The 25,262-nt window shown below is 33.8% G+C and overlaps 1 protein-coding gene across 2 annotated transcripts in view; it reads right to left on the bottom strand.

Annotated features, from left to right (window-relative positions):
• CCDC39 (coiled-coil domain containing 39) overlaps nucleotides 1–18,205 on the bottom strand; it is a 47,827-nt gene extending 29,622 nt beyond the window's left edge. For both annotated transcript variants that reach the window (XM_011382938.2, XM_023526307.1), the window contains exons 1-7: nucleotides 17,993–18,205; nucleotides 12,399–12,518; nucleotides 10,688–10,834; nucleotides 9,418–9,576; nucleotides 8,577–8,669; nucleotides 8,356–8,484; nucleotides 5,195–5,386 (exon numbers count right to left, since the gene is read on the bottom strand). In XM_011382938.2, the coding sequence (XP_011381240.1) occupies nucleotides 5,195–5,386; nucleotides 8,356–8,484; nucleotides 8,577–8,669; nucleotides 9,418–9,576; nucleotides 10,688–10,834; nucleotides 12,399–12,518; nucleotides 17,993–18,082 (930 nt within the window). In that variant the 5' untranslated portion in view covers nucleotides 18,083–18,205. The remainder of the gene's footprint in view (nucleotides 1–5,194; nucleotides 5,387–8,355; nucleotides 8,485–8,576; nucleotides 8,670–9,417; nucleotides 9,577–10,687; nucleotides 10,835–12,398; nucleotides 12,519–17,992) is intronic.
• Nucleotides 18,206–25,262: the final 7,057 nt, after the last annotated feature.

Raw genomic sequence — 25,262 nt, 5'->3', positions numbered from 1 at the left:
GAGTAGCAGTACTAATGTCAGATGACATAGACTTCAAAATAAAAAAGGTAAAAAAAGATACTGAGGGACACTTCATAATGATAAAAAGAATCATATACCAAGAAGATATAACACTTATTAATATCTATGCTCTCAACCAGGGAGCCCCGAAATCGAAATATGTAAAGCAATTACTAACAGAACTAAAGGGAGAAACAGACCAAAAAACTATCATAGTAGGGGACCTAAATACCCCACTGTTGGATATGGACAGATCATCCAAACAGAAAATCAATAAGAAAATCACATCCTTAAATGACGCATTAGATCAACTAGACATAATTAACATTTACAGAGCCTTCCATCCAAAACAGCTACTTATATATTCTTCTCTAGTGCACATGGAAAATTCTTAAGGATAGACCCCATACTGGGACACAGAGATGGCCTCAACAAATATAAGAGGGTTGAAATCATACCAACCATATTCCCTGATCATAATGCTTTAAAACTAGAGATCAACTGCAAAAAGAAAGCAGGAAGAACCACAAATACATGGAGATTAAACAACATGCTACTAAGAATAACTGGGTCAGAGAAGAAATAAAAAGAGAGATCAAGAGATACAAAGAAACGAATGATAATGATAGTACAACATATCAAAACTTTCGAGACATGGCAAAAGCAAAAGCGGTCATAAGAAGAAAGTTCATATCATTACAGGCCTATCTCCAAAAACAGAAATGAGCCCAAATAAACAACCTAACACTCCATCTTAAAAAACTAGAAAAAGAACAACGAATGAGGCCTGAAGTCAGCAGAAGGAAATAAATTATCAAAATTAGAGCAGAAATAACAAAATAAGAATAGAAAAAATAAATGCAAGGTTAATAAAACTGACAAACCCTTGGCTGGACTCACTAAAGAAAAAAGAAAGGACATAAATAAACAAAATCAGGGATGAAAGAGGGGAAATTATGACTGACATCACAGAAATACAAAGAACCATACAAGAATACTATGAAAAAGTATATAACACCAAATTTAATAACCTACAAGAAATGGACCAGTACTTAGAAAAATACAACCTTCCTAGACTGAATCAAGAACTAGAAAATCTAAATAGACGGATGAGCAGTATGGAAATTGGAACAATCATCAAAAACCTACCAAAAAGTAAAAGTTCAGGACCAGATGGCTTCACCAGTGAATTCTACCAAACATTCAAAGAAGATTTAATAGCTATTCTCCTCAAACTCTTCCAAAAAATCAAAGAAGAGGCAATACTTCCCAACTCATTTTATGAGCCCAATACTACTCTGATACCAAAATCTGGTAAAGATCACACAAAAAAAGAAAACTACAGACCAATTTCTCTCATGAACACAGATGCAAAAATCCTAAATAAGATACTAGCAAATCGAATACAGCAACATATTAAAAAGATTACACATCACGATCAAGTGGGCTTCATCCCAGAGGCACAGGGATGATTCAACACACGCAAATCAATATGATACCACACATAAACAAATTAAAAAATAAGAATCATATGATCATATCAACTGATGCAGAAAAAGCCTTCAACAAGGTATAGCATCCATTTATGAAACACTTAACAAAATCGGTATAGAAGGAAAGTACCTTAACATAATAAAAGCCATATATGACAAACAGTCAGCCAACATTATACTTAATGGTGAAAAGCTAAAACCTTCCCTTTAAGATCAGGAACAAGGCAAGGCTGTCCACTATCGCCACTGTTATTCAATATAACATTGGAGGTCCTAGCAAGTGCGATCAGACAAGAGAAAGTTATAAAAGGCACCCAAATAGGAAACGAAGAAGTCCAACTGTCACTATTTGCGGATGACATGATTCTCTATACAGAAAACCCTAAAGCCTCCACAAGAACACCACTCGAAACAATAAGCAAATACAGTAAAGTTTCTGGATACAAAAACAACGTTCAAAAATCCAAAGAGTTCCTATACTCTAATAACAAAGCGTCAGAAAAATAAGTGGAAAAAATAAATTGCAACAAAAAGAATAAAATACCTAGGAATAAATCTAACGAATTATGTGAAAGACCTGTATAATGAAAACTACAAGGCCCTGTTAAAAGAAATCGAAGATGATACAAAGAAATGGAAAGAGATATTCAGTGTTCTTGGACTGGAAGAATCAACATAGTTAAAATGACCATAATACCTAAAGCATTATACAGATTTAATGCAATCCCCATCAAAATCCCATCGGCATTTTTTAAAGAAATAGAACAAAAAAACCATCAGATTTTTATGGAAGCACAAAAGACCTCAAATTGCCAAAGCCATCCTGAGAAAAAAGAATGAGGCTGGAGGCATCACTCTGCTTGACTTCATATTACACTACAAATCGACAGTAATCAAAATGGCATGGTATTGGCAGCAAAATAGACACACGGACCAGTGGAACAGAATCGAGAGTCCAGAAATAAACCTACATTTATATGGGCAAATAATTTTTGACAAAAAAAAGCCAAAAACATACAGTGGAGGAAGGAAAGCCTCTTCAATAAATAGTGCTGGGAAAAGTGGAAAGCCACCTACAAAGGAATGAAACTAGACTGTTGTCTATCACTACACACCAAAATTAACTCAAAATGGATTAAGGACCTGAATATAAGACCTGAAACCATAAAATGCATAGAAGAAAACATAGGAGCTAAACTCAAGGACCTTGGACTTAAAGAGGATTTTATGAATTTGACCTCAAAAGTAAGGAAAGTAAAAGCTAAAATAAATGAATGGGACTACATCAAACTAAAAGCTTCTGCTCAGAAAAAGAAATTGTCAATAAAGTAGAGACAACCATCAGAATGAGAAAATATGTTTGTCAGCAATGCCTCCGATAAGGGCCTAATATCCAAAATATACAAAGAACTCATATGACTCAATAACAACAAAAAAAATAAACGAAACAATCAAAAAAATGGGCAGAGGACCTGAACAGACACTTCTCCCTAGAGGACATACAAATGGCCAACAAATATATGAAAAGATGCTCAACATCACTAGCTATTAGGGAAATGCCAATCAAAACCACACTGAGATACCATCTCACACCTGTTAGAATAGCTACAATCAACAGGATAAGTAATAAGAAATGCTGGAGAGGATGTGGAGAAAAAGGAACCCTCATACACTGCTGGTGGAACTGCAAATTGGTACAGCCACCACTGTGGAAAACAGTTTGGAGGTTTTCAAAAAACTAAGAATTAATCTTTCATATGATCCAGCAATCCCTCTACTGGGTATTTACCCCCAAAGACTTGAAAACCCACATCCGAAAAGATATTGGCACACCAATGTTCATAGCAGCATTATTCACAGTGGCCAGCACTTGTAAGCAAGCGAAGTGTCCTATGATAGATGATTGGCTAAAGAAGCTGTGGTACATATAAACAATGGACTATTACTCAGCCATAAGAAGAGATGAAATACCACCATTTGCGACAACATGGATGGACCTCGAGATAATCATGCTAAGGGAAATAAGACTGAAAAAGTTGAAAACCACATGATATCACTTATATGTGGGATATAAACCTAAAAGCAACAAATGAACAAGACAAACAAGCAGAGACTCTTGGACGTGGACTATAGACTAGTGGTTCTACTAGGGGTAACTGGTAGCGGGGAGGGAGGGGGGAGATGGATGGGGTAAAGGAGGTCAAATATGTGGTGACAGAAAGAAATCTAACTATGGGAGGTGAATACACAGTGTAAATATACATATGCCTTATTGTTAAAGTGTACAGCTGAAACATTGGATTTCATTAATCAATGTCACCATAAAAAATAATATTTTTAAAAAGTATTAATTTAGCAAATACCAATAAAAAATTTTTTCCTTAAAAAAATGGTTGAGAGTAAATTATATGTTATATGTATTTTACCACAATAGAAAAAGTTCGAGAAAAGAATGAAGTACTGCTACATGCTACACATGGATGAACCTGAAAGCATTATGTAAGTAAAAGAATCCAGACATAAAAGGCCTCACATTATATGATGTCATTTATATGAAATGTCTAAAAGAGGCTAATCCATAGAGGCAGAAAGTAGATTAGTAGTTTCCAGGGACTGGGGGAGTGAGGAAAAGAGAGTGATTGCTAGTGGGTATGAGGTTTATTTTTAAAGAGGCAAAAATATTCTAAAATTAGATAGTGGTGATGGTTGCATAATTCTGCAAATATACTGAAAACCATCAAATTGTACATTCAATTATGTATGTAAATTATATTTAAAAGGATGAATTATGGTATGTAAATTATATCTCAATAAACAAATTATGAATGAATGAATGAATGAATCTCTGCATTCTTTTCTGCAACTGGTTTAAACTTTAAAATGTTTAAGAATGAGCTATTAGCAGTAACATTTATTTTACTTTTTTAGGATCATATGTAATTATTCTCTTTGGGCAGAAAAATCTTTCCTTCTTTATCAGAAATAAAAAGTATAACAACTTAAAGAATAAAATGCTCTACAATATTCCGATTTCCCAGTGGTAACTTCAGATAATATAGTCTCAAGGCACAAATTTCTTACGGATCCCTTTATTGCTAACCAAAGGGATCATCAGTACCTCTCCCTATGGAATAATCTAGTTGGCGTGTATTCCAGCAAAAGAAGAAAAGAAAAAAGCAGAAGTTTTGTTCTTAGTCTGTTTCAAGGTATTTTATCACTACATTGTCCCACTACTAGATGAAACTTATCTCTTAACAAGGCGAGAAACTTAATTTAAACAAATCACTCCACCTAGAATTTAAGAGCTAAAACTACCATACACACATAGTACTAGAAAGACCCTTTTAGTTATCTATAATGTCAATATTCACCATCACATTTGCCCATTTGCCGGTTATAATTATGATTTCCAGTCTAGATCCTTTGGGAATCCTTTGCCTAGATCACTTACAAAACACCATACAGGACAGGCAAGTTGGGCACTGAGCCCTTCACACCACCTGTGATGTGAATGGAACTCCCCACCTCCACCTCACCTTCACCAATCAGGGGCTCAGTCAGAGAATTCTAAAAGTTCCACAACATGAAGGGATGAAACAAAAAGAACTAGAAGGCAGTTCCTTAATCAAAGGAAAGGCTTTATGCTTATTTTTATAGTAATTTGTCATAAACACACAAATTAGTCTTTTTAATAGACATACCTCATCCTTCAGCTGATTCCTATTAGTTTCATGATGCTGATATTCCATTCTACATTTTAAAACTTTACGATCAGCAACTGAAATTCTTTTCTCATACTCTGCGTTATTTCCAATCTCACTTTCCAAAAATTTGATCTTTTCCTTAACCAAACTTTCTTTTTCTCTCGTTTCCTGCTTTAGCCTTGCTACTGTCTAGGATTAAAAAAAAAAAAAAAAATTAAACATATGTTTAATATAATGAACAAAATTAAAATTAAAAGGAATTTAGTTTTTATTTTTCTATTATTATATTCAGTATTTATTTTTCAAAACTTCCTAAGAGACTATTTTCATATAAATAAAAACAAAATATTAATATGCTACACACAAAAACAATAAACTCACATTTTTAAAGGTCTCTGTATTTTCTTTTATCTACTTGCTAAAGAGATAAGGAAAAGGTCAATCTTTTATAAATGAAAAATGACCTCTAAAAAAATATAACAGTGTTAAATATTTTTCACATACAAAGTTGGATTTCAATGAATTTTTCCAAATATTTCACAGAACCAGTTTTTTTTTCATCTTTTGAGACTAGCATTTTAGTTATTGGCTTCAATAAGAATGCCTTCACTTGGGCTTTTTGCTGGTCACGAGGATACAAAATAAATAGAATACAGATAGTAGTAACTGAGATGTGGACAAAGTACCATGGGAACAAAGATGAAGTCTACCCAAGAGGAATCATTAAAAGGCATTACCTAGGAGGCTTCGTTTGAGTAAGGCCTAAAAAGATAAATAGAGAGGCATTAAAAACTCCGCTGTGGTTAAAGTGCTAAGTGGGAGGGCAGGGTTAGAATGGAGATATATTAAGGAGGGGTAGACAGGAGATTTGACTTTGGGTGGTGAACACATGATGCAATATACATATGATATATTATTGAATTTTACATTTGAAACATATAATTTTATTAACCAATGTCTCCCCAATAAATTTAATGAAAAAAAAGAAGAAAATGAAAGGGATGAGGCTAGAAAGGTAGAGGTTAGGGCCAAATTGTGAAGAAATTCAAGTTTTCAACTGTCTTGTTAAAAAGGGTCAACTTTTAAGCAATGTGGAACAGATTTTAGAGCTAGGGAAAAAAGATCATACGCAGTTTTTACAAGTGATTGTTATGGCACTACGTTGGATGGAGAGAGAAGAAAAATTTACCCTAACATACATTTCTTTCAAGTTTTCCAAATTAGGGTCCCACCAAATAACTAATGGGGTTGGGGGGAAGAATAGGTTCTGATATCAGTTAAGTTTTAGAAATTTTGTTTGTAATAGTGTACACATTAGCATATTAAATGGATATCTGAAGTGCACTGCACTTAAAAATTTTGTAAATTTTTTAATCTAGTATTCCTATGTATTCTTATAACTAACAATTAGCATTCTATAATTATAGCATTCTATATGACTACTGTGTTCATTCAACCAAAGCACAGGTCAAAACTTAGGTTTATATATGTCAAATGATTATTCTAGAATTTCCTGTCTTAAACTGATTTTTATACCACTTAATTAGATGCTACAGTACTGACTTCAATGTTCACATGTTTTAACAGTGCTATCTACACACAGTTAAGTTCTCTATAGGTGAGGCTTTTACTAATAGTCTAACATTTTTACACTGAAATAAAAGCATAGTAGAAAAATACTTTTTCTTTTCTAAATAATGGAAAAGTTTCTTTTAAGAAGCCAAGTTCAGGATCATATGGTTAGACTCCTGCCAAGAAGACAGTGAGGAGGCACGAATTATTTTGGAGGAAGGGGAACAAAAGGGCCCAATTTCAGATTTAATTTTCTGGTGGTGTGAATCCACTCTCATTAGCTCACCACAGCTGACTTACACATCTCTTCTCAGCTCTGTGTTCAGTGGAGTCTTGTTGGTATGAAGTAGTTAAACCACAGATATCAGAAATGCTACAAATCGGAAGCCAGGTGTTAAACACTTAGAAGCATAGCTCTACCTATGGAGCCACCTCTTAGCACCCTCCCTACTCTCTTATAATACAGACAGTCAGGAGATGTCAATCTGTAAATAAGAACCACTGTGAACATGACCAGGAAGCTACAAGTTGTGTATTCCGACCAATCAGGAGGCTGAGTCAATATAGCTGTGAGGTTACATGAGAATGCAATCTTCGATCTGCGATTCTTGGACTGGATATATTTGATTTACATAGAGGAAGCAGTCAGGACTTGATGTTTGAAAACAATAAGAAGTCAAGAAAAAGAAAAAAACAACATCAGCATTAAGAATTAAGAGAAACTCATAGTTAAGATTAGTTAGCCCTTTTCCCTTCTAAGGAGGCATAGGCCATTTTGTTGATAAAATGTCGGTCACTTACAGAAATTTAAAATAAAGGAATAACACATTTGTATAAACAAGTAAACCACATCCAGGTATCAGAATTCCAAACTCTCAGTGACCTGAGCTGCTTGCCAAATGCTTTCATGGAGTAGATTCAGAATGAAAGTTACATCTTCTCATCTGCCTTCTTTCCTCCTCAACTCCTTCTCCTTCCCAACTTTCCCTAATCTTCCCATTTTTAATCACCTATATTTCACCTCTTAATGATTTCCAAAAAATTTCTCCTAAATGACCTCAGAAAGTAGCAAAAGATAACACTAGGTCTGTGTTTAATTATGTGGTATTCCTCCCCTTCCAAGCTTCTACCCCATTAGTGGTACCTTAGCTTCACAAGTGAAACTTTATTGTGATCTAAGTTTTTTTCTTGACTCTCCCTCCTGTCTCCTGGCTCTCTATGAGGCTAATTTTCCTACATCTGTGATTACTGTGTGGCCAGATAGATCACTTGTTAAATTCTAGAATAACTGTGCATAAGTAGGGCATTGATTTCACTGCAATAACATTATTTGTTGACTTTCTGTTGTTCCTTCCACATTTCAGAGATGACAGGATCCAGTCTTTGGCATAACACCATAAATTAATAATATTCATAACACATTTCTAAATGTATAGAGTCAGCTCTGAAAAACATTTAACAAAACTATTGAATCTCCTACCTAAGTGACTTTCAAATAACAATGTGATTTACATTTCAAATGAATGAGTTAAATACAAAAGAGATAAACACAGCTGAACAATGCAAGGACTGAACAATTACTTTACCAAGGCACAGTTATCAATGTCTTGATCTCTCTTCTGCATCTGTTCTATTGTATTCTCCCATTGTTTAATGAGTTCTTGTCTTTCATTATGAATCTTACGAAAATCTTGTGCTGCTTTATCCAATTCTAACTGTCAAATAGAGAGCAAATAATCATTCTGTGAACTTGGGTGCTTTTGTAAACATCACTTTGACAATTAACAAAAGTCTTCACTAAACCAACCTGCGCACTTAGAGTCTCTGTAAGTTCGTTGTCAAGTACTTTTCTTCTCTGATTACATTCCAAAGTCAGTCTTTCTAATTGCAGGGTCAGTACCTACGATATAGTTACATGCAAAAATATTCACGATTACCATTTCATTAACTTTAAAGTTGTTAGCATATCTCACATTAAATATTATTATGTTATAGATATACAATTATTTGATATCTAAAACAACTACTAAATAATATATATCTTTATCTTTTAACCCTAAAGGGCTGCAATGAAAAGTCAATTGTTTTTAAAAAGATTTTTAATACTTTTCCAAGTATGCTAGAAAAAAAATTAAACAATTTCCCATTTTAATTATTTAAAATAATGCATTTGGTATTAAGTCTATTAGAAAATAGCATGTTTCACTAAGGTATTACCAGATTTCACTAATAGTTATAATATTAAATAAGCAATAGCACTATACTCTCAAATCAGCAAAAACTATATGTAACATTCAAATTATTATTTAGGCAAAAGAAGTTAACATACTTATACATAGTTTTAGTACAAAAACTTTTCTGAAATACTTTTGAGAACTCTTCTCAATCAGGATACCTAACCTGGACTCCAAAGATCCCTAAATGGTAAAAGGGCTTTGGAGGATCTGTAAAACTTTCAGCAAAAATTTGTGGGTATTTGAATACAGTCATTTTTCTAGAGAAAGGATAGTTGGCTTTATTAGATTCTCAGTAGAAACTATGACCCAAAAATGTTTAAGAACGGCTGCTTTAAAATATTAAGTTCAATTTAGATAAAAGGTTGACATACTACAGACTCAGAGAAACCATGACAATTTTGAATTTCTCACCCTGATTTTATTGTCATCTTGTTGCGCATACTTCTGAAGAGTGAGGGCATCACTGTCTTTACGAGCTGATTCTTCTAACCAGGCCTCCAATGCTTGCTGGTCCCAGTTCATTTGACATTTCAAACCATCTAATTTTTGAGTAAATTTAAATATGTTGTTCTAATATCCAAAGAGAGGGGATGGGGGAGATTACAAAATATTATTTACTATACAAGATAAAAAATAATAACAATAACATTACATGCTACAGAACATATTAAAAAGGAAAGAACTCCTGTCCCTGTTCCTGACCTCCAGATTGTGTATACCATACCATATTTAATTATATGACTCTCATACTTGTATTTTAAGTCTTTAGTTGTAAAATAGAGGGGAAATGATTATACAAAGTTGAGAACAGTAGTTGAGCCAAAGGTTGTTTAAAAAGGTTTTAGGGTGGTACCCCTAGAGCAATCTCATTAGTCACTCCACCAAAGCCATCCAAGTGGATCTGCAATCTTAGTAAAAATAATGTGCTTGATATGCTAACTCAAGCCCAAGACAAGTCCCCTTCAGCCCCATTGCCAATCAGATTGCTACCTCTAAGAGGTTTCTTATACGGAAATTATGGAAGCACTTCTAATTGAAATAAATATAGCACTTAAAGAGATAAAAATATGTCTGTAAATGTATTCATTTAACAAATCTAGATTCATAGGTGAATATAAAAAGGAATACAAATTGATATTAAAAATATGTATGTGTGTACGTATACATATATATGTGTGCATTTCCACATGTATATGTATATATAAAGAGAAGAATCAAATTTGGAAAGAGCTCCCAAATCAGGTAACTAAAAACTAAGGAGAAGAGAAAAATGTGTACAGTCATTTAATATTAGTCACAAGCTGATAAATTAATATGTAGAGTAAAATTTTTGAATAAAAAATGAAATTCAAAATTAAAAGTAATTTTTAATGTGGCTTTTAAAAATGTAGCACTTATGAATAAATACACCCAGTATCATATAACAAGCAACCAGCATGATACTTTGCTCATAGTAAGGCTCAATGAATATTTGGTAAATGAATATTGGGAAAATAAATGTAACATTTTATTATTGTTTCATTCAAATCACAGCTCAGTGTGCCTCTCATTGTCCAAAAATCAATGAGTAAATGTCAGGAAACTAATGAATGCTTTTCTCATCAGAAAAAAAAATCAATGTTTGTTTGGTGAGGGAAAAGGAACAATAACACAAAATTTTAAATAACTTTTCAACACATACTTCCTTATCATTTTTCTTTTCTTGTATTGAAGCCATCTCATTTTCTAGTCGTTGGATTTCATTCTTCACTCGTCCCAGTTCTCTTTCAGCAATGATCTTAAAATGTTCTTCACTTTCAATCTCATGCTCCCTAGCTTTGCAAAGAGCCTATAGAATAATATGCAAGATAGAAAGACTTTTTAAATTTTAATACTAAAAAATATTTATAATAACCCATTAGACAAAAAATTAACAAAGTTCTCTAAAAATGCTTAGATTACATATTAATTTCACTTCTAAACTTACACACCATTAGACTGTGATTCAGTATAGTCAGTGTTGCTTACTAGTTGTAAGGAAGTCAGTTCATGGAATGTGGTAAGAGAAAATATTTTTGGTAGCAGTTTTCAGATACTATGTTGGTATAGGGAAATTGCAGAAAACCAAAGTTTATACAGTGAGACTTAAAATAATATGACAGACTCATTACTTACCTAAAAATAAGGAAGAAAATTGACTAAAAAATACTTGGGAAATGGGATGGTTATATGAATTGATCACATATTCTAATTAACAGACATAATTTTTAAATAATTATATAAACATTGATGTTTATAAATATTTCTTAGATTATATACAATCATGCTTTTGTGTTATGCTGTACTTAATAAAATAGTATTTGTTGACTACTGATCTTATAGTGCTTTAAAGTCATCCCATCAGTATTATTTTTACACTATTAAAGTTGTTAGTGTTGTAGGAAGTTTATTGTCTTTTGTCTCTATTATCCTTTTACTCCTATTAACTTGAGTAAAAGATGTTGTTCCAAACAGTTTATTAATTATTCAATCACATCAGGATTCAAAAATCTTGAGTATTATTTTTAGAAGTTCATTAAATTTTTAACTTTCTAATAACACTTGTTAAACCATGGAAGTTACTTATCTATATTAATTATAAATTGGTATTAAAAAACAATACTGTTCATTTTTAAGAAACACATACTTTTTCAAAGAAATGTAGATGCATTTTTTTAAAAAAATAGTTTGAGATGGAAGTTAGTAAACTCTTCAATGCTGATTTGCTGAGCTGTCTGATTTATTGAGCATCATCAAGGAATGAGGTCCCTCACACGAATAGACTGTCTGTAAAACAGATGCTTATTTAACTAATCACCCTAAGTTTTAATCTTTATTATTTGTGTAATAGTTCTAAAATGCATTATACTTTCTCGAGTTATCCTAAGTAGTCTCCTAAATATAATTTAACTGTTCTATTATCTCAAGGTTATCATTATAAATTTATATTCTTAAACTATTTTAAAATACTATGAAGTGTGTGTACTATTTGTTTACACTCAAAAGCCCCAGTGGGTTGTGCTGAATAATTAAAAAGTAGACAGAAACTCTATAATGTGTTATATTACAGAGCCATCATTCCTCACTTCCATCTCTGTATCCTACTCATATAATTTGCTGCCTAATATTATATTAAACTGTTTGAATGATTTCTTCTTTCAAATGAATTAATTATTCCTTGAACTTGGTGGTAGGTTGAAAAGTCTTCTTTTCAACCTACTTTCATAGTTAAGGTTATGTCACAATAAGGTAGTCATGCTAAAGTTTCCTATTATATCTGTGAAATAAAATCACAGATGTAAATGTGTAAATGCAACATAAAATGTTCCATGACTACACATGGTATAATCAACATGAATGCCAACATTATATACCTGTGTAAATGAGAGTTCTTGCTTAACATTCTTGAAGTGAGAAGTCATAGCATTAATTCGATCTTCATAGTCACGTAGCTGATCTTGCAAGTTTGACCTTTCATCCTGCAGCTTTGACAACTGTAAATAATAAATGCTATAATTAGTCAAAGTCCCACTAAGTTTTTACCATATTAAGGGATGTAAAATCAAGAGATTTTAAATCTTCGTTTATTTTGCTTCTTTAAATATCGATTTGAACTTTTAAAATCTGCTGCCCTTTGAAATAGTATAAAATAGTGTTGCGATTCAGAGACCATGTGGGAAAATCAGCACCATATTAAAACGGAATAGAAAGCTCTCACACTTGCAGCATTAGCAGGGTCCACAGCTATGCATTTTAAAGGGAAAAAAATGAGATTCTATTATATAATTAAATTACAAGATCTCTAAATCCAACAAGAGCATAGCAACAAGGCTTAAGAAAAAAACAGATCATAAACCATAAATTTGAAAAGTAGCTGGACATCAGGCTTAATAGCTTCTCCCTGAACTCCTATTCAAAACTAATAGATTTAGGCTAAGTTTAACAAAGCAGAACTAACACTCATGTGCTTTAGAACTTGTTTTTTAATGTATTTTATGCCTTTGAATTAGAACCCTGAGTAGAAAACAAACAATGTAAATGTAAAACAAAGAAATAAACCAAAGAAAAACCTTTAGGAAATTACAAGATAGATAATCAGGACTATTAGAATAAGTCATCGCTCACAGCAATATAAAAGCTCAACAGAACAAAAGTATGCTTCCTTAGTTTTTAGCTATGGTTCCCAAATGTGGGGCTTTAACCTAGGAGGTGCACAACATAGTTCACTGAGGTGCAGAAGAAAATACTGAATTTTGAACTAAGGAAAAAAGAAATATTAATTTACCAATTTGTAATGTCTAATATTTTATTACACTTAATAATATTAAATACATATTTTTTGCTTATTTCATTTATTTGTTTTTAATTCCCTCTTTTGTTTACTTTGTTGTTCTTTTTGTCCAATTTATTAAAAGTTCTTAGTTTTATTACTTTTTGTCTTACTGACTGTTATGAACTGAATGTTGATGTCACCCCCAAATTCGTATGTTGAAGCCCTAATCCTCAATGTGATGGAATCTGGAGGTGGGGCCTTTGAAAGATAGGAAAGTTTAAAATAGGACATGAGGGTTGGACCCTCATGGTGGGATTTGGGTCCTCCTGAGAAGAGCAACCAGAGTGTACTGTCATGTGAGAACACAACAAGAAGGCAGCCATCTACAAGGCAGGAAGAGCACTCACCAGAACCCAACCATGCTGACACCCTGATCTCAACTGCTAGCCTTCAGAATTATGAGGAGTAAATTGTTTTTAAACCACTTAATCTATGGTATTTTGTTATAGCAACCTAAGCTAAGATACTGATTTTAAAATGAGGGCATTTAAGGCTATACGCTCCAAGTAAGATTTGTGCTGTTTCCCATGGATGTGGGTTTGAAGTAGTCTCTTATTGCTTTCTGATAGGTGACCTTTCCCTTTCGATTTCTCTTTGATACAAGAACAATCCAGGAATAAGTTTCTGAGAAACTTGCCTAAGTATTTAAGATGAATTTCTTAGTCAGCTCAGGCTGTCAAAATAAAATATCATAGACTCATTGGCTGAAAAAAACAGAAATTTATTTCTCACAGTTCTCTGGAGGCTGGGAAGTCCAAGATCGAGGTACCAGCAAATTTGGTTCTGGTGAAATCTCTCTTCCTGACTTGTAGACAGTCACTTTCTGTGTCCTCACACCACACCAAGAGAGAGAGTTCTGGTCTCTCTTCCTCTTCTTAAAAGGATACTACTCCCACCATGGGCCCCACTCTCATGCCCTCATCTAAACCTAATTACCTCCTAAAGGCCCCACCTGCAAATACAATCACATTGAGATTTAGGGCTTCAACACAAGAAGGGGGCAGGGGGCAAAAACATTCAGTGTGTAAAAATGGAGGATCATTTTTTAAATTATTATAAATTCTATTGGCTTATGATCAGAGAATGCAACCTATAAAATTTCTATCACTCATTTTTTTAAATTGGGGTAAAATATACATAACATAAAATATATCATTTTAACCATTTGTCAAAGTACATTAAGTAGTGGCATTAAGTGCATTCACATTGTTGTACAACAATCACCTTCATCTATCTCCAGAAAATTTTCATCTTACCAAAATGAAACTTTGTACCATTCATTAAACACTAACTCCCCATTCCCCTTCCCCCCAGCCCCTGGAAATCACCATTCTATTTTGTGTCTCTATGAATATGACTATATAAGTAACTCATATAAGTAAGACAATATACTAGTTGTCTTTGTGTCCACTTTATTTCACTTAGCATAGTGTCTTTAGGGTTCATCATTCACTTTTAATGTATTAAGGTTTTTGGTTTAGTCTAGCACATGAACTGTCTTTATAAATGTTTATGGACATATTTTTAACATGTATATTCTCTATTTAAGGAATATATGCTATGTTTTTATTTTTATTGTATTATTTATATCCTTTATATCCTTATTTTTGTCTATTAGAATTATCTAATTCTGAGAGGTTAATATTGAAGTATCTTACTATAACTGTATTTTTGTCAAGGTCTATTTGCATTTATAATAGCTTTTCCCTTTATGAACTTAGATGTTGGGTTGTTTGGTGAATACAACTTTATGATTTATTTTCTTCATCAATTACGACTTTTATCATTGCATAATGAACCCAAAGCAAAAGCATCTTTTTAATGAAAGCATAATAATTAACTTTCCACAAGTTGGTAATTCCTTCTCCATAGAATTCTATCGCCTCTTTCTTAAATATAAAAGTACACGCAAAGACCACCAGATATTTATTGAAAACTTACATCATGTGAAGGATATCAAGATAAACAAAAAAACAAAAAGATCCCAGAGGAAAGAGATAATTAAGGACACAAAAGAACTAAACACAGGCACAAACACACACACACACACACACACACACAGAGATTGGAAATGATATACTCCTAAAACAAGATCATGTGCTACAAAAGAAGTAAAAAGAAAATAACCTGAAAATTAAAAATATGATTGAGACTAAAAAAGTAATCTAAAAAGAAATGGAAATCATTCTAATATTAGATTACACACCAAAAACACTGCTGGAAGATAACAGGGCAATATTTTTCAAATTCTTTGGAAAAATTATTTTTAACCTGGAATCTTATATGCAGCCAAAGCACCATCAAATGTGAGAGCAAATAAAGACATTTTCGGATTCAGAACATTTACCTCCCATACACCCTTCTTAGGGAGGCACAAGAAAGTATTCCATCAGAAAAAAAAAAAAAAAAAAGGAATAATCCAAGAAAGAAGATATGTGATCCAGAAAACAGAGTGACAACCCAGTAAGGGAAAAAGGGAATTCTTAAGTTAACATTTGCAAAATAGGCCTGTGGGAAAATTGTCCATATTAGAAAACACAGGACTCCAAAAGGAAGGGTTGGAGAGAGAAAGCATCTTGAAGATCTGATACTATAATTTAAGCAATATAAACTTAAAGCAGGCAATGAAAGGAATCAGAGTGCCAACTGAGGATGCAAAGAATTAAAAGTACAGTATTATGGGTCCTTCTTTTGAGGGTAGAACCCAACCAGTCAAAAGATGAATCAAAATGAAAAATTCAAAAAAAAAGATAAACTTAGTAAAAAGGGCTATATTAAGAACTATTAAATCATTTTAAGTATAAAACTAAGATTAAGCACTTGTAGTAAATTAAGGGCACTGAACAGAATGAAAATAAAATAAACCTTGATAATAGAAAAATAATAAAACCACTATTTTTAATGGATAAAAAATGTGGAAAGAAGTTTAAGAGAGCTAATTTCTTCATTTAAAAGATGAAATGGCATCTGTCTACAACTGAAACAAAGAATTTTCTAAAAAATAATAATTAAAACATTTTTATGTTGTTTTTCTTAATATTAAGTTTTTAGCAATCACTACCTCTTGTAACCAAGTAATACTAACCTGAAATTCAACAATTCCTTTATTTTTCTTCTCTTAAATACAAGTAAAATTAAATTTCAGTTTTTATGTTAAAAACAGCACATATAGTAGGATTCCATTTTTATAATACTCCTGTTTGTCTTTTCTATCTATGTGTCTATAGACTTTGATGTCTGGAATATTTGTTTATGCCATGACAGTAACTTCTATGGTCAACAGTGGGTACTTTGGGGAGAGAATATCTTATATTTTTTACTTTATACCCTTCTGTTTGAATATCTTAAACTTACAAGAGTTGCTTTTTTAATGTCAGAACTTATTCAGGTGAAGGGATTACTAATTGCTCTGTAATATTTTTAAAACAGTTAATATAAGTAATATGTATATAACATCGTGTGAGAGAACTATTATGGCACTGATAATAAAAAATTAACATTTGAATGGAACTTTAACCCACATTAATGTCCTTAGAATTGTATAACAACCTTGTGAGATAATTGTTTTACTTATCTCCAGTTTACAGAAGAAGAAGCAGGTTTAATGCTGGTAAATAGAATTTGAATCCAGGGATAGATGCTTCTTAATGTTATTCTTCAGTACTTAATGCTAGATTTCTTATATACCTTAATGTTGCTCTTCATTGAAAACAAAAACAAAAACGGCGGTCATCTAAATTAGGCATGAGTAAATAGGTCAGAGTATTTTGAAAAAAATATATTTCAAAAAAAGAGTGAAGGATTTTCGTCTTTCAGGGGAGATAAAACCTTCTCTTCCATTCTATAAAGTAATGTAAACATCATTTATTCTTGGGTCCTCTTCCACACGACACATTGTCATGTGATGGAACTTTAATTTTAGACCGATTGCTAGAGGTTTTTTAAAGTTTCCTGAGCTGGTTGCAATTTCTTTTAAACAACTACTATGCATTGGTTGCAAGCTAGTGTAAAATATTCCTTACAACGTAAAATATTCTATAACATTCTGTGATAACTTAATCCCTGCTTTGAAAAGCTGTAAACTCCACATTTCACATTTTTACTAGAACGTTCCTCTTGAAAACATGTCTCCAAGTCACTTTACACTTTAAACATCATAGGCAGAACTCAAACAGAAATGTCACCCAGAACGTGTTTTGTTGATAAACATCTGCAAATAACTTGCCACCCAAACCTCAGAAGTCCCTTTGCAAAACGCTCTTAATTCCGAGAAAGGAAAAAGTGGGCGCGGAAACCAGCCCTTCCTCCCATGCCCAAGAGTCGGGAAATGAGTACATGGAAGGGGAGAGAAGGAGGGAGTAAAGATTCAGCTTTATAGTCATGAATATCAATTATCATTTCTGTATATATTAGTTAGTACCTGTTAAGCATTAAATATTTTATATAAATATATATATTTATATATATATTTTAGGGCGGGCACATTAGGGAAGCAGGAAATGGTGCGGAGGAGCGTTAGACAGACGAGAGATGGAATAAGGAAAGGGGAGAAATAAAAGGATGTGGTACTCCTGCTAACGAGAAAAAGTCCCCCAAAGACGCTCTCTTTCCTCGCCTTCTTCTCCTGGTCCTCACCTGATCTTCCAGTATCTTGTTCTCCTCGTTTGCCACCGGAATGGCGAACCCATCCTCCCAATGCAGCTCCGCCAGAAATTCGCTACTCATGACGGCGAACGGGACTTTAGATAGGGTTTAGAGGAAAAAGCTGCCTTTTCGTATGGCAGGTGAGCAGTACGCAAGGCAATCCGCGGTACCCGCAAGCTCAGGGTACTCGCTTCCGGAGCCCTAGCAACCGTCCCGAGTCCTTAGTTACCAAACAGGAAGCGTTCAGGCGAGGAGGTGAAACTTCCGGTTGAGAACTCCCTAGATCCAGAGCAAACTTTTTCTTCTTGAGCGGCGCAAGAGTGAGGCAAGTTACTCTTCCAGAGGTTCCCTGGGGTTGCCAGGCTCCAGCATAAAATTCTTTCTAAGAGGGGCTCCGGATCGTCTCCCCCGGTTCTCCCAGAAAGTGTAAAATCGTCGGCGTCTGCAGTCGCCGGGGAACTACAGTGTACGGGAATGGGGTTGCGCTACGCAACTGCTGAGTAGCAGGCGGGAGATGAGAGCTAACGAGAAGAATAACCCCGTCTTTCTTTGCAAGTGATGTTTGCTGAGTTTCATCCGTAGGTAAAATCTCGTAGGCTGAAATAGACTTGCATTTTGGAGCAGAATTCACTCCCTAGAATCTTTGCTGATGTTTTGATGTTGGACTGTTTTAACTTTCTGGTCTCCCTCACAATGCTCATCCGCCCCATTGCAGAGTCCGAGCTGATTGCGGACGTGGACTGCGCAGAGGTGGCAAACTTGCAGCGCAGTTTGATGGTCCCTCCCGCACCACTTATACACCTTTGTTTTTCTTTGCGTTTTCATTTAACGTTTATTTACAAATCTTTAATTTTACGTAAAAATCTATTTCTTCCTAATAACAAAAAAGGCTAGGAAACAGTCCACATTATCCAAAGGCATTATTCGGTAGATGAGGCGCCCCCTTTAGACTGACCAGCACAATTTGAATTATTCGATAGGCGTTTGAGTTTAAGGTCTATGTTGTACAGCATCTCAGAACTGACAAGACAAAACCAGTAACTTAATCTTTTAGTTTTCTAATAAATAAACTAAGTCTCCCTGTGTTGAAGCAATTAGTGTAGGCAGAACCTCAATTAGGATTCAGGTCTCCAAATCCAAACTATGCTCTCTGCAATGAATAGTGTCCTTGGCTGGAATTGTTTCTATCACTGCATCATGAGCATCAATTAATTTTGCTTATCTAATAAGTTATCTGCAGTGTGGTGGGGTTTTTGTTTTTGTTTTTGTTTTTGCTCTTTTGAATTTTATTTTACTTGTACTTTGTTAAACTTTTCATAATAAAAAGTTTACATGTAAGAATAAGAGTGGGGTATAATGAACCACCATATACTCGTCACCTTAATTTACCATTCATGTTTTGCCATATCAGCTTCATCTGTATCTTTTGCTTAAGCATTTTAAAGTAAATCAGTGTCATGACATTTCACCCTAACTACTTGAGCATGCATCACTAATGTCTAACATTTAATGTTTTCTAACAAACACAAGATCATTATCACATCTAACAAAATTAACAATATCAAAATTCTTCAGTATCATCTAATAACTATTTCATATTCATATTTCCTTAATTGCCTAAAAACATCTTTTACCATTGGTTTGTTACTATACTTTTAAAATCCTCTTGTAGTACCTTTGTCTCTTTGTGCTTACATGGTTTTCTGTATATTTAATCTTTGGACTTAGAAATAGTGTCTTCAAAGACTAGAATTAGCAAGGCCTTTTATTCCCCACTTCTACAATGCCTAAATTCCCAAGGTGGTGGGGTAGAAAGACTCAGCTTGTAAAGGAAATTTGACCTATATAGAATAAGGAATTTTAGAGCTTCAATAACTGTATAGAAGACCATCTTTTGCTTTATAATAGTTTAGTCATAACTACAAATGAAAATGTTAGTACTCAGCATACATTAAGGTGGTACATAGTTATTTATAGTTGAGATTTGTTATGGCAAAGCTCTTTTTTTAAAATTATTAGTGTTATTACTATCCATGTGTCTTAAACATTCCCTTTCTAATTCTTCATCCCAGCTCCTAATGTTCATACTGAGGCAGCTGCCTTGGCCTGTGCCAATCTGTTGATCCACCCCTCTCAGTGTCAGCTGTAGCTGCCAAATGCATGACAGCAGCTGTCTTTTGTTGGGTACTCCCCTAGGCACCAAGGACATAAGAAGTCTGGCAGCCAAATCCCTGCAGAGAGTCATATTTCCTATATCTCAAGGATTCTATTTCCTGAGTTTCAGAAAACAATTACATAATGTTGAATGTTAGACAAAATGTCTATGCATTTTCAAAATTCTACATTTCTGCCTTAAAACAATATTCCTGCTTCTCTACCTAATCACCACAGCATTTCATATCATTGAGTTCCCACTTTTATAATTCTGTAGCTTTTAGATCATAACTCTATTTGAATTCATTCGGAACTAGATTTGGAAACAAAACCCAAAGTTTTACAAGTCTTGTCACTGACCAAGAAATAGTCAATTTAATCCCCAAATGCTAAGATAGACGTTATCCTTCTACTCTCTCATTCCCAAATTGATAATTTTATCCAAATCAAATTGTTCAGGCTAAACTATAAAGAGATTTTTCATTTTGTGAAAATAGTGTGATCTTTGTAAAAAAAAAAAATAGAAAAATACATGTATGTATAAAGCAAAAAGAAAACACCCTTTACCTCCAGGCCAATCTTATTCTCAAGAGATTGCCTCTATTTGGTGTTTATCTTACCAGCATTTTTTAAATAAGGCTATAAATATATTTTTCCTATAGAAGTAGAATCATATAAAATGATTCTTTTGCAAATTCATTTTTCACTTAACAATAGCGGCCATGTTTCCACATCAGTACATTAGATGTTTGGTCTTTTAATGGCAGCTTAAAATTCAATATTAGCAATAAATTTTAACTTCTTAAGCAACAATGCAATGAACATCTTTATAATACTATATTTCATCATTTCTAGGCTATACTTATTTTCATATTTTAATATCTCTGAAATTAGGATTCATCTTTCAATCAGTAGTATCTTAGAATCGATGAATAAGATATACTCTTGAACACCTATTTCTGCATGATATATTCTTAGAAGTAAAATTAATGGAAAATTATAAGCAATTTTATCTTGATAGACACTACTAAATTATTTTTTAAAAACATCTTTATATGCCAACAGAGTATGACATTATCATTGCATACTCTGGATATTATGAAATATTAAATATATTACAACCTGAAGAGAAAAATATGGTATCTCATTTTTGTTTATTGACATTTCTATAATTATAAGTGAGGTTGAGCATCACATTTTTTTTCTGCTAAGAATTTATATCCTTTGCCCATTTTTTCCATTAGATTATCTTTTCTTATTGAATTATAGTACTTCATATGTTACAGATAGTATTCTTTCTGTGTGCGTGTGTATGTATGAATAATGTTTTTCTCCCAATTTGTTTGTTTTTTTAAACTTCATTTTTAATACATTTTGCCAAACACACCTCAAAAATTGCTTTTGTTGACATTAGTGTGCTTCATATTCCAATAGATATATTCATCATCAATTTACCCAATAGTTAGGGCGCAGTCAGTTCATTTATTCCTTCCCTATTAAACATTTTCTTCTCTTGGCTTTTATGACTCTCACTGCCAGTTTCCCATTAACCTACTAAATCTCCTTTGCTGTTTTATCTTGTCCTGTCTGGCCTCTTGGTATTCCTCAAGACCCAAAGCTGGTCCCTCTACTCTTCTTAACGCTTACTTCCTAGGTGAACATATCCATTTTCATGGCTTTAAATACTGTAGCTGGTATTTTTTTAATGACTCTCACTAATATTTCTGTAGCCCAGATTGCTCTTCTGCACTTTAAAGATGTATCTGCCCACCTGATAGTTCCATTGAGGTGTTTCCTAAAGATCTCAAATCTGATACACAGGTCTAAAACAGAATTCTTGATTCCATCCCACACATATTCCAAACCTCTTTTTCAGTCTTTCCTACCACAGAAGAACCACTACCATATACCCAACAGCACAAAATCAAATCCTGGCTGTCATTATTGATTCTTTCCTCTTCCTTACCTCGTCTCTGCAATACATTACTATTACATTTCATTTCTACCCCTTAAATCTGTATTGATTCTACTTCTCTCCATGTCCACTGCCAGCACTCCAATCCAGACTACCATCATCTCTCACTGTAATACCACAGTTGCCTCCTCAACAGTCTCCCCATTTCCACTCTTGTTCTAAAATTCATTCTCCCTGAACAATTAAGATAATATTTTATTTCTAACATCGAATCGTGAAATGTTTTCCACATGCAGAGAAATTGAAATGATTTTATAGTGAGCACCAACATCCCCTTGATTTAGATGTTTCCTCGATACTACCATTAACTTTTGACTATTCTTGTTATCACATGTCTATCTAGTCATTCATCAATTTGTTATTTGTTGAGGCATTTCGATGTAAATTGCAGGAATTGATACACTTCCCCCCAAATACTTCAACAGGTATATGTTTACTTTTGTTTAGGTCTTTCCTCTATAGGTAAATTAACACACAAAGAAATACACAGATCTTGTGTTTTGACAAATACGTACACCTAGTTAACCTAAATTACTCTCAAAATGTAGAACATCACCACTACTTCAAAAACTTCCCACTTACCTCTTGCCAGCAACTCCTTCTCTCACCACTCCCAGCCCCAGAGGCAACTACTGTTCTGATGTTTTCTCTATCATAAATGAGCTTCTTCTCTTTTAAAACTTCCAATAAATGGAAAGGTACTATATTGCGCTATTTTACAATTTATGGCCTCTTAGCTCCAAATTCACCCATTTTGCCTGCTCTGTGAAAAACAGACAGACATGAGCCTTTTAAATATTTCTCCTTTGACAACTGGCACAACATCAAGCTTTATTAGTAGAGGGCACAGGAGAGACATTGCAAGAGGAAAAAAGTTTTTCTTCCTGGTTCCAGTGTGCTTACCTGGCAGGCCCATGCAGCATGCGCATGCACAGATTCTCCAGCACTTAGTTCCTGCCTCACGGGCAGTTCCTCCAGCTTCAGTCTCCCGCAGTGCTTGTGGCTTCTCTAGTTCCAGCTCCTGCAGGACACAGCAGCTTTCCTTAGCACCCAACCCCATCTCCAACTTGAGCAATTTTGCAATAGAGTGCCTCCAGTGAGACATCTCCCCATTAATAGATTGCCCTGGCACCATAGAGAAGAGATTTCCAGCAAGTTCTATGAGCACCACAATGATTTCTCTGCCATTCAATGAGTCCTTGGGGCAAGGGGGCCTCTTCCTTGGGCATTCTATCTCAGCTTTAAGGGTAATAACTGCTCCTTATATCTGCTGTTTCTATATTTTTTAGAGTTTACTTCTTAACAGCCAACCCCTTGTTCTTCCAAACCCCTGTTATAGTTAACAATTCTTTATATTAAACTTTCTCTTTTTAAATTACTATATGATTTCTCTCTCCTGATTGGACCCAGATTGATACAAGTATATAATCTTTGATGTCAGGCTTTTTTTTTTTTTTGACTTAGCATGTTTTTGATATTCATTCATATTGTGGTATTTATCAAGTTTATTTCTTTTTATTGCTGAGTAGTATTCCCTTACGTAAGTTTAACACACTGTTTATCCATTATCCTAATGATGAATACCTGAATTGTTTTTGGTTTAAGGGAATTATGAAAAGAGCTATATAAACATTCTTGTGCAAGCCTTTTTTAAATATATTTTTTATTTTAGAATAATTTTTGATTTATAGAAAAGTTGCAAAGGTAATACACAGTTCCTATATATCCCTCATCTAGCTTCAGTTTCCTCTACCAATCCAGCATACCACATTGTATCTTATTGTCATATCTCCTTAGTCTCTCCTGGTCTCTGATAAGTTCTCAGTTTTTTCTTCTTTTTTTTTTTTTTCTTTTTTTTATGATATGGATAGTACTGAGAAGTATGAATCACATATTTTGCAGACTGTCTTTTGATTTGGTTTATCTGATGGTTTTCTCATGATTAGGCTGGAGTCATGGGTTTGGGGGAATAAAATCATAGAAGTAAAGTGCACTTTTCATTACATCATATCAGGGGCACATGATGTTCTCATCACATTACTGGTGATTTTAACCTTGATCATTTTCTTCAGGTAGCATTTGCCAGATTTCTCCGATGTAAATTTACTAATTTCCCTTTCATACTCTGAGTCACTAATTTCAGCCTAACCTCAAGGGGGTAGATTACACTCTACCTCCTAAACAGAGAGTATCTTCATACATTATTTGAAATTTTTATGTAAGAGTATCTCTTCTACATTTATTTATTCAGTTGTTTATTTCTATCACTATGGACTCCTATATATTTTATACCTCGGACTATAATCTAAACTACACTATCTATGTTGTCACTCAGGTTTTTCCAGCTTTGGCCGTTAGACCCTGTGTCTGACATGCCTTCATCCTTTTGCTTTTTGAGCATCTCCTTACTTTCTGGCACTCTGTAATGCTCCAGGCTTATCTTACATTTTACCCCACCCAGCCCGAGAATTAGCCATTTCTCCAAAGAGTCCTGGTTCCTTTTATTGGAGAAAGGTATTTAGAAACCAAGATCTGGGTTCTGGGTATGTTTGCTATTACTGGATTGTTTTTGCTTCCGGGCCCTCAACAGACAGAGCTAGATAATATATGTATGCATATTAACCCAAGGATTCATACATATCTATAATTGCTTTTGCAACTCTCTAGCTATATAAGCCAAAAAATATATACTGATGTCACTGACTCCGATCCCGTACCACAGAGTTCATCTTAGCCTTCCCTTCTTATGTCCTTGAAACTTCCCTTCTGACAGTGAGAAAGCTCGCTCCCACTATCCATCATCCATTTATTTATTTATTCAACCCAATATACATTTTAAAGTAGTTTCAGAATTATTAACATGTACTGTTAGTAAAAGCTTCTTCAAAAGGCATATGTTTTTTATTTTGTTTGGATAAATACCTAGGAGTACAATTGCTGACTATAGGGTGGGTGTCTGTTTAGTTTTATAAAAACATGCCAGACCTTTTCCAAAGTAGTTGCACCATTTTAAGGACTATCTTTTTAAAACTTTTCTTCAGATTAATTTCTCCCAGGTTAAAATTTTTCAGTGGATTCCCAACTTAGTTAGAATTAAATCTAAACTCCTTAACCTTGTCTACAACATCTTAT

The sequence above is a fragment of the Pteropus vampyrus genome, unplaced genomic scaffold (genome assembly GCF_000151845.1).
Source record: "Pteropus vampyrus isolate Shadow unplaced genomic scaffold, Pvam_2.0 Scaffold14, whole genome shotgun sequence".
In the NCBI taxonomy this organism is placed as follows: domain Eukaryota; kingdom Metazoa; phylum Chordata; class Mammalia; order Chiroptera; family Pteropodidae; genus Pteropus; species Pteropus vampyrus.
The sequence above is the reverse complement of the archived record's forward strand: the minus strand, read 5'-3'. Positions and strand labels throughout refer to the sequence as shown.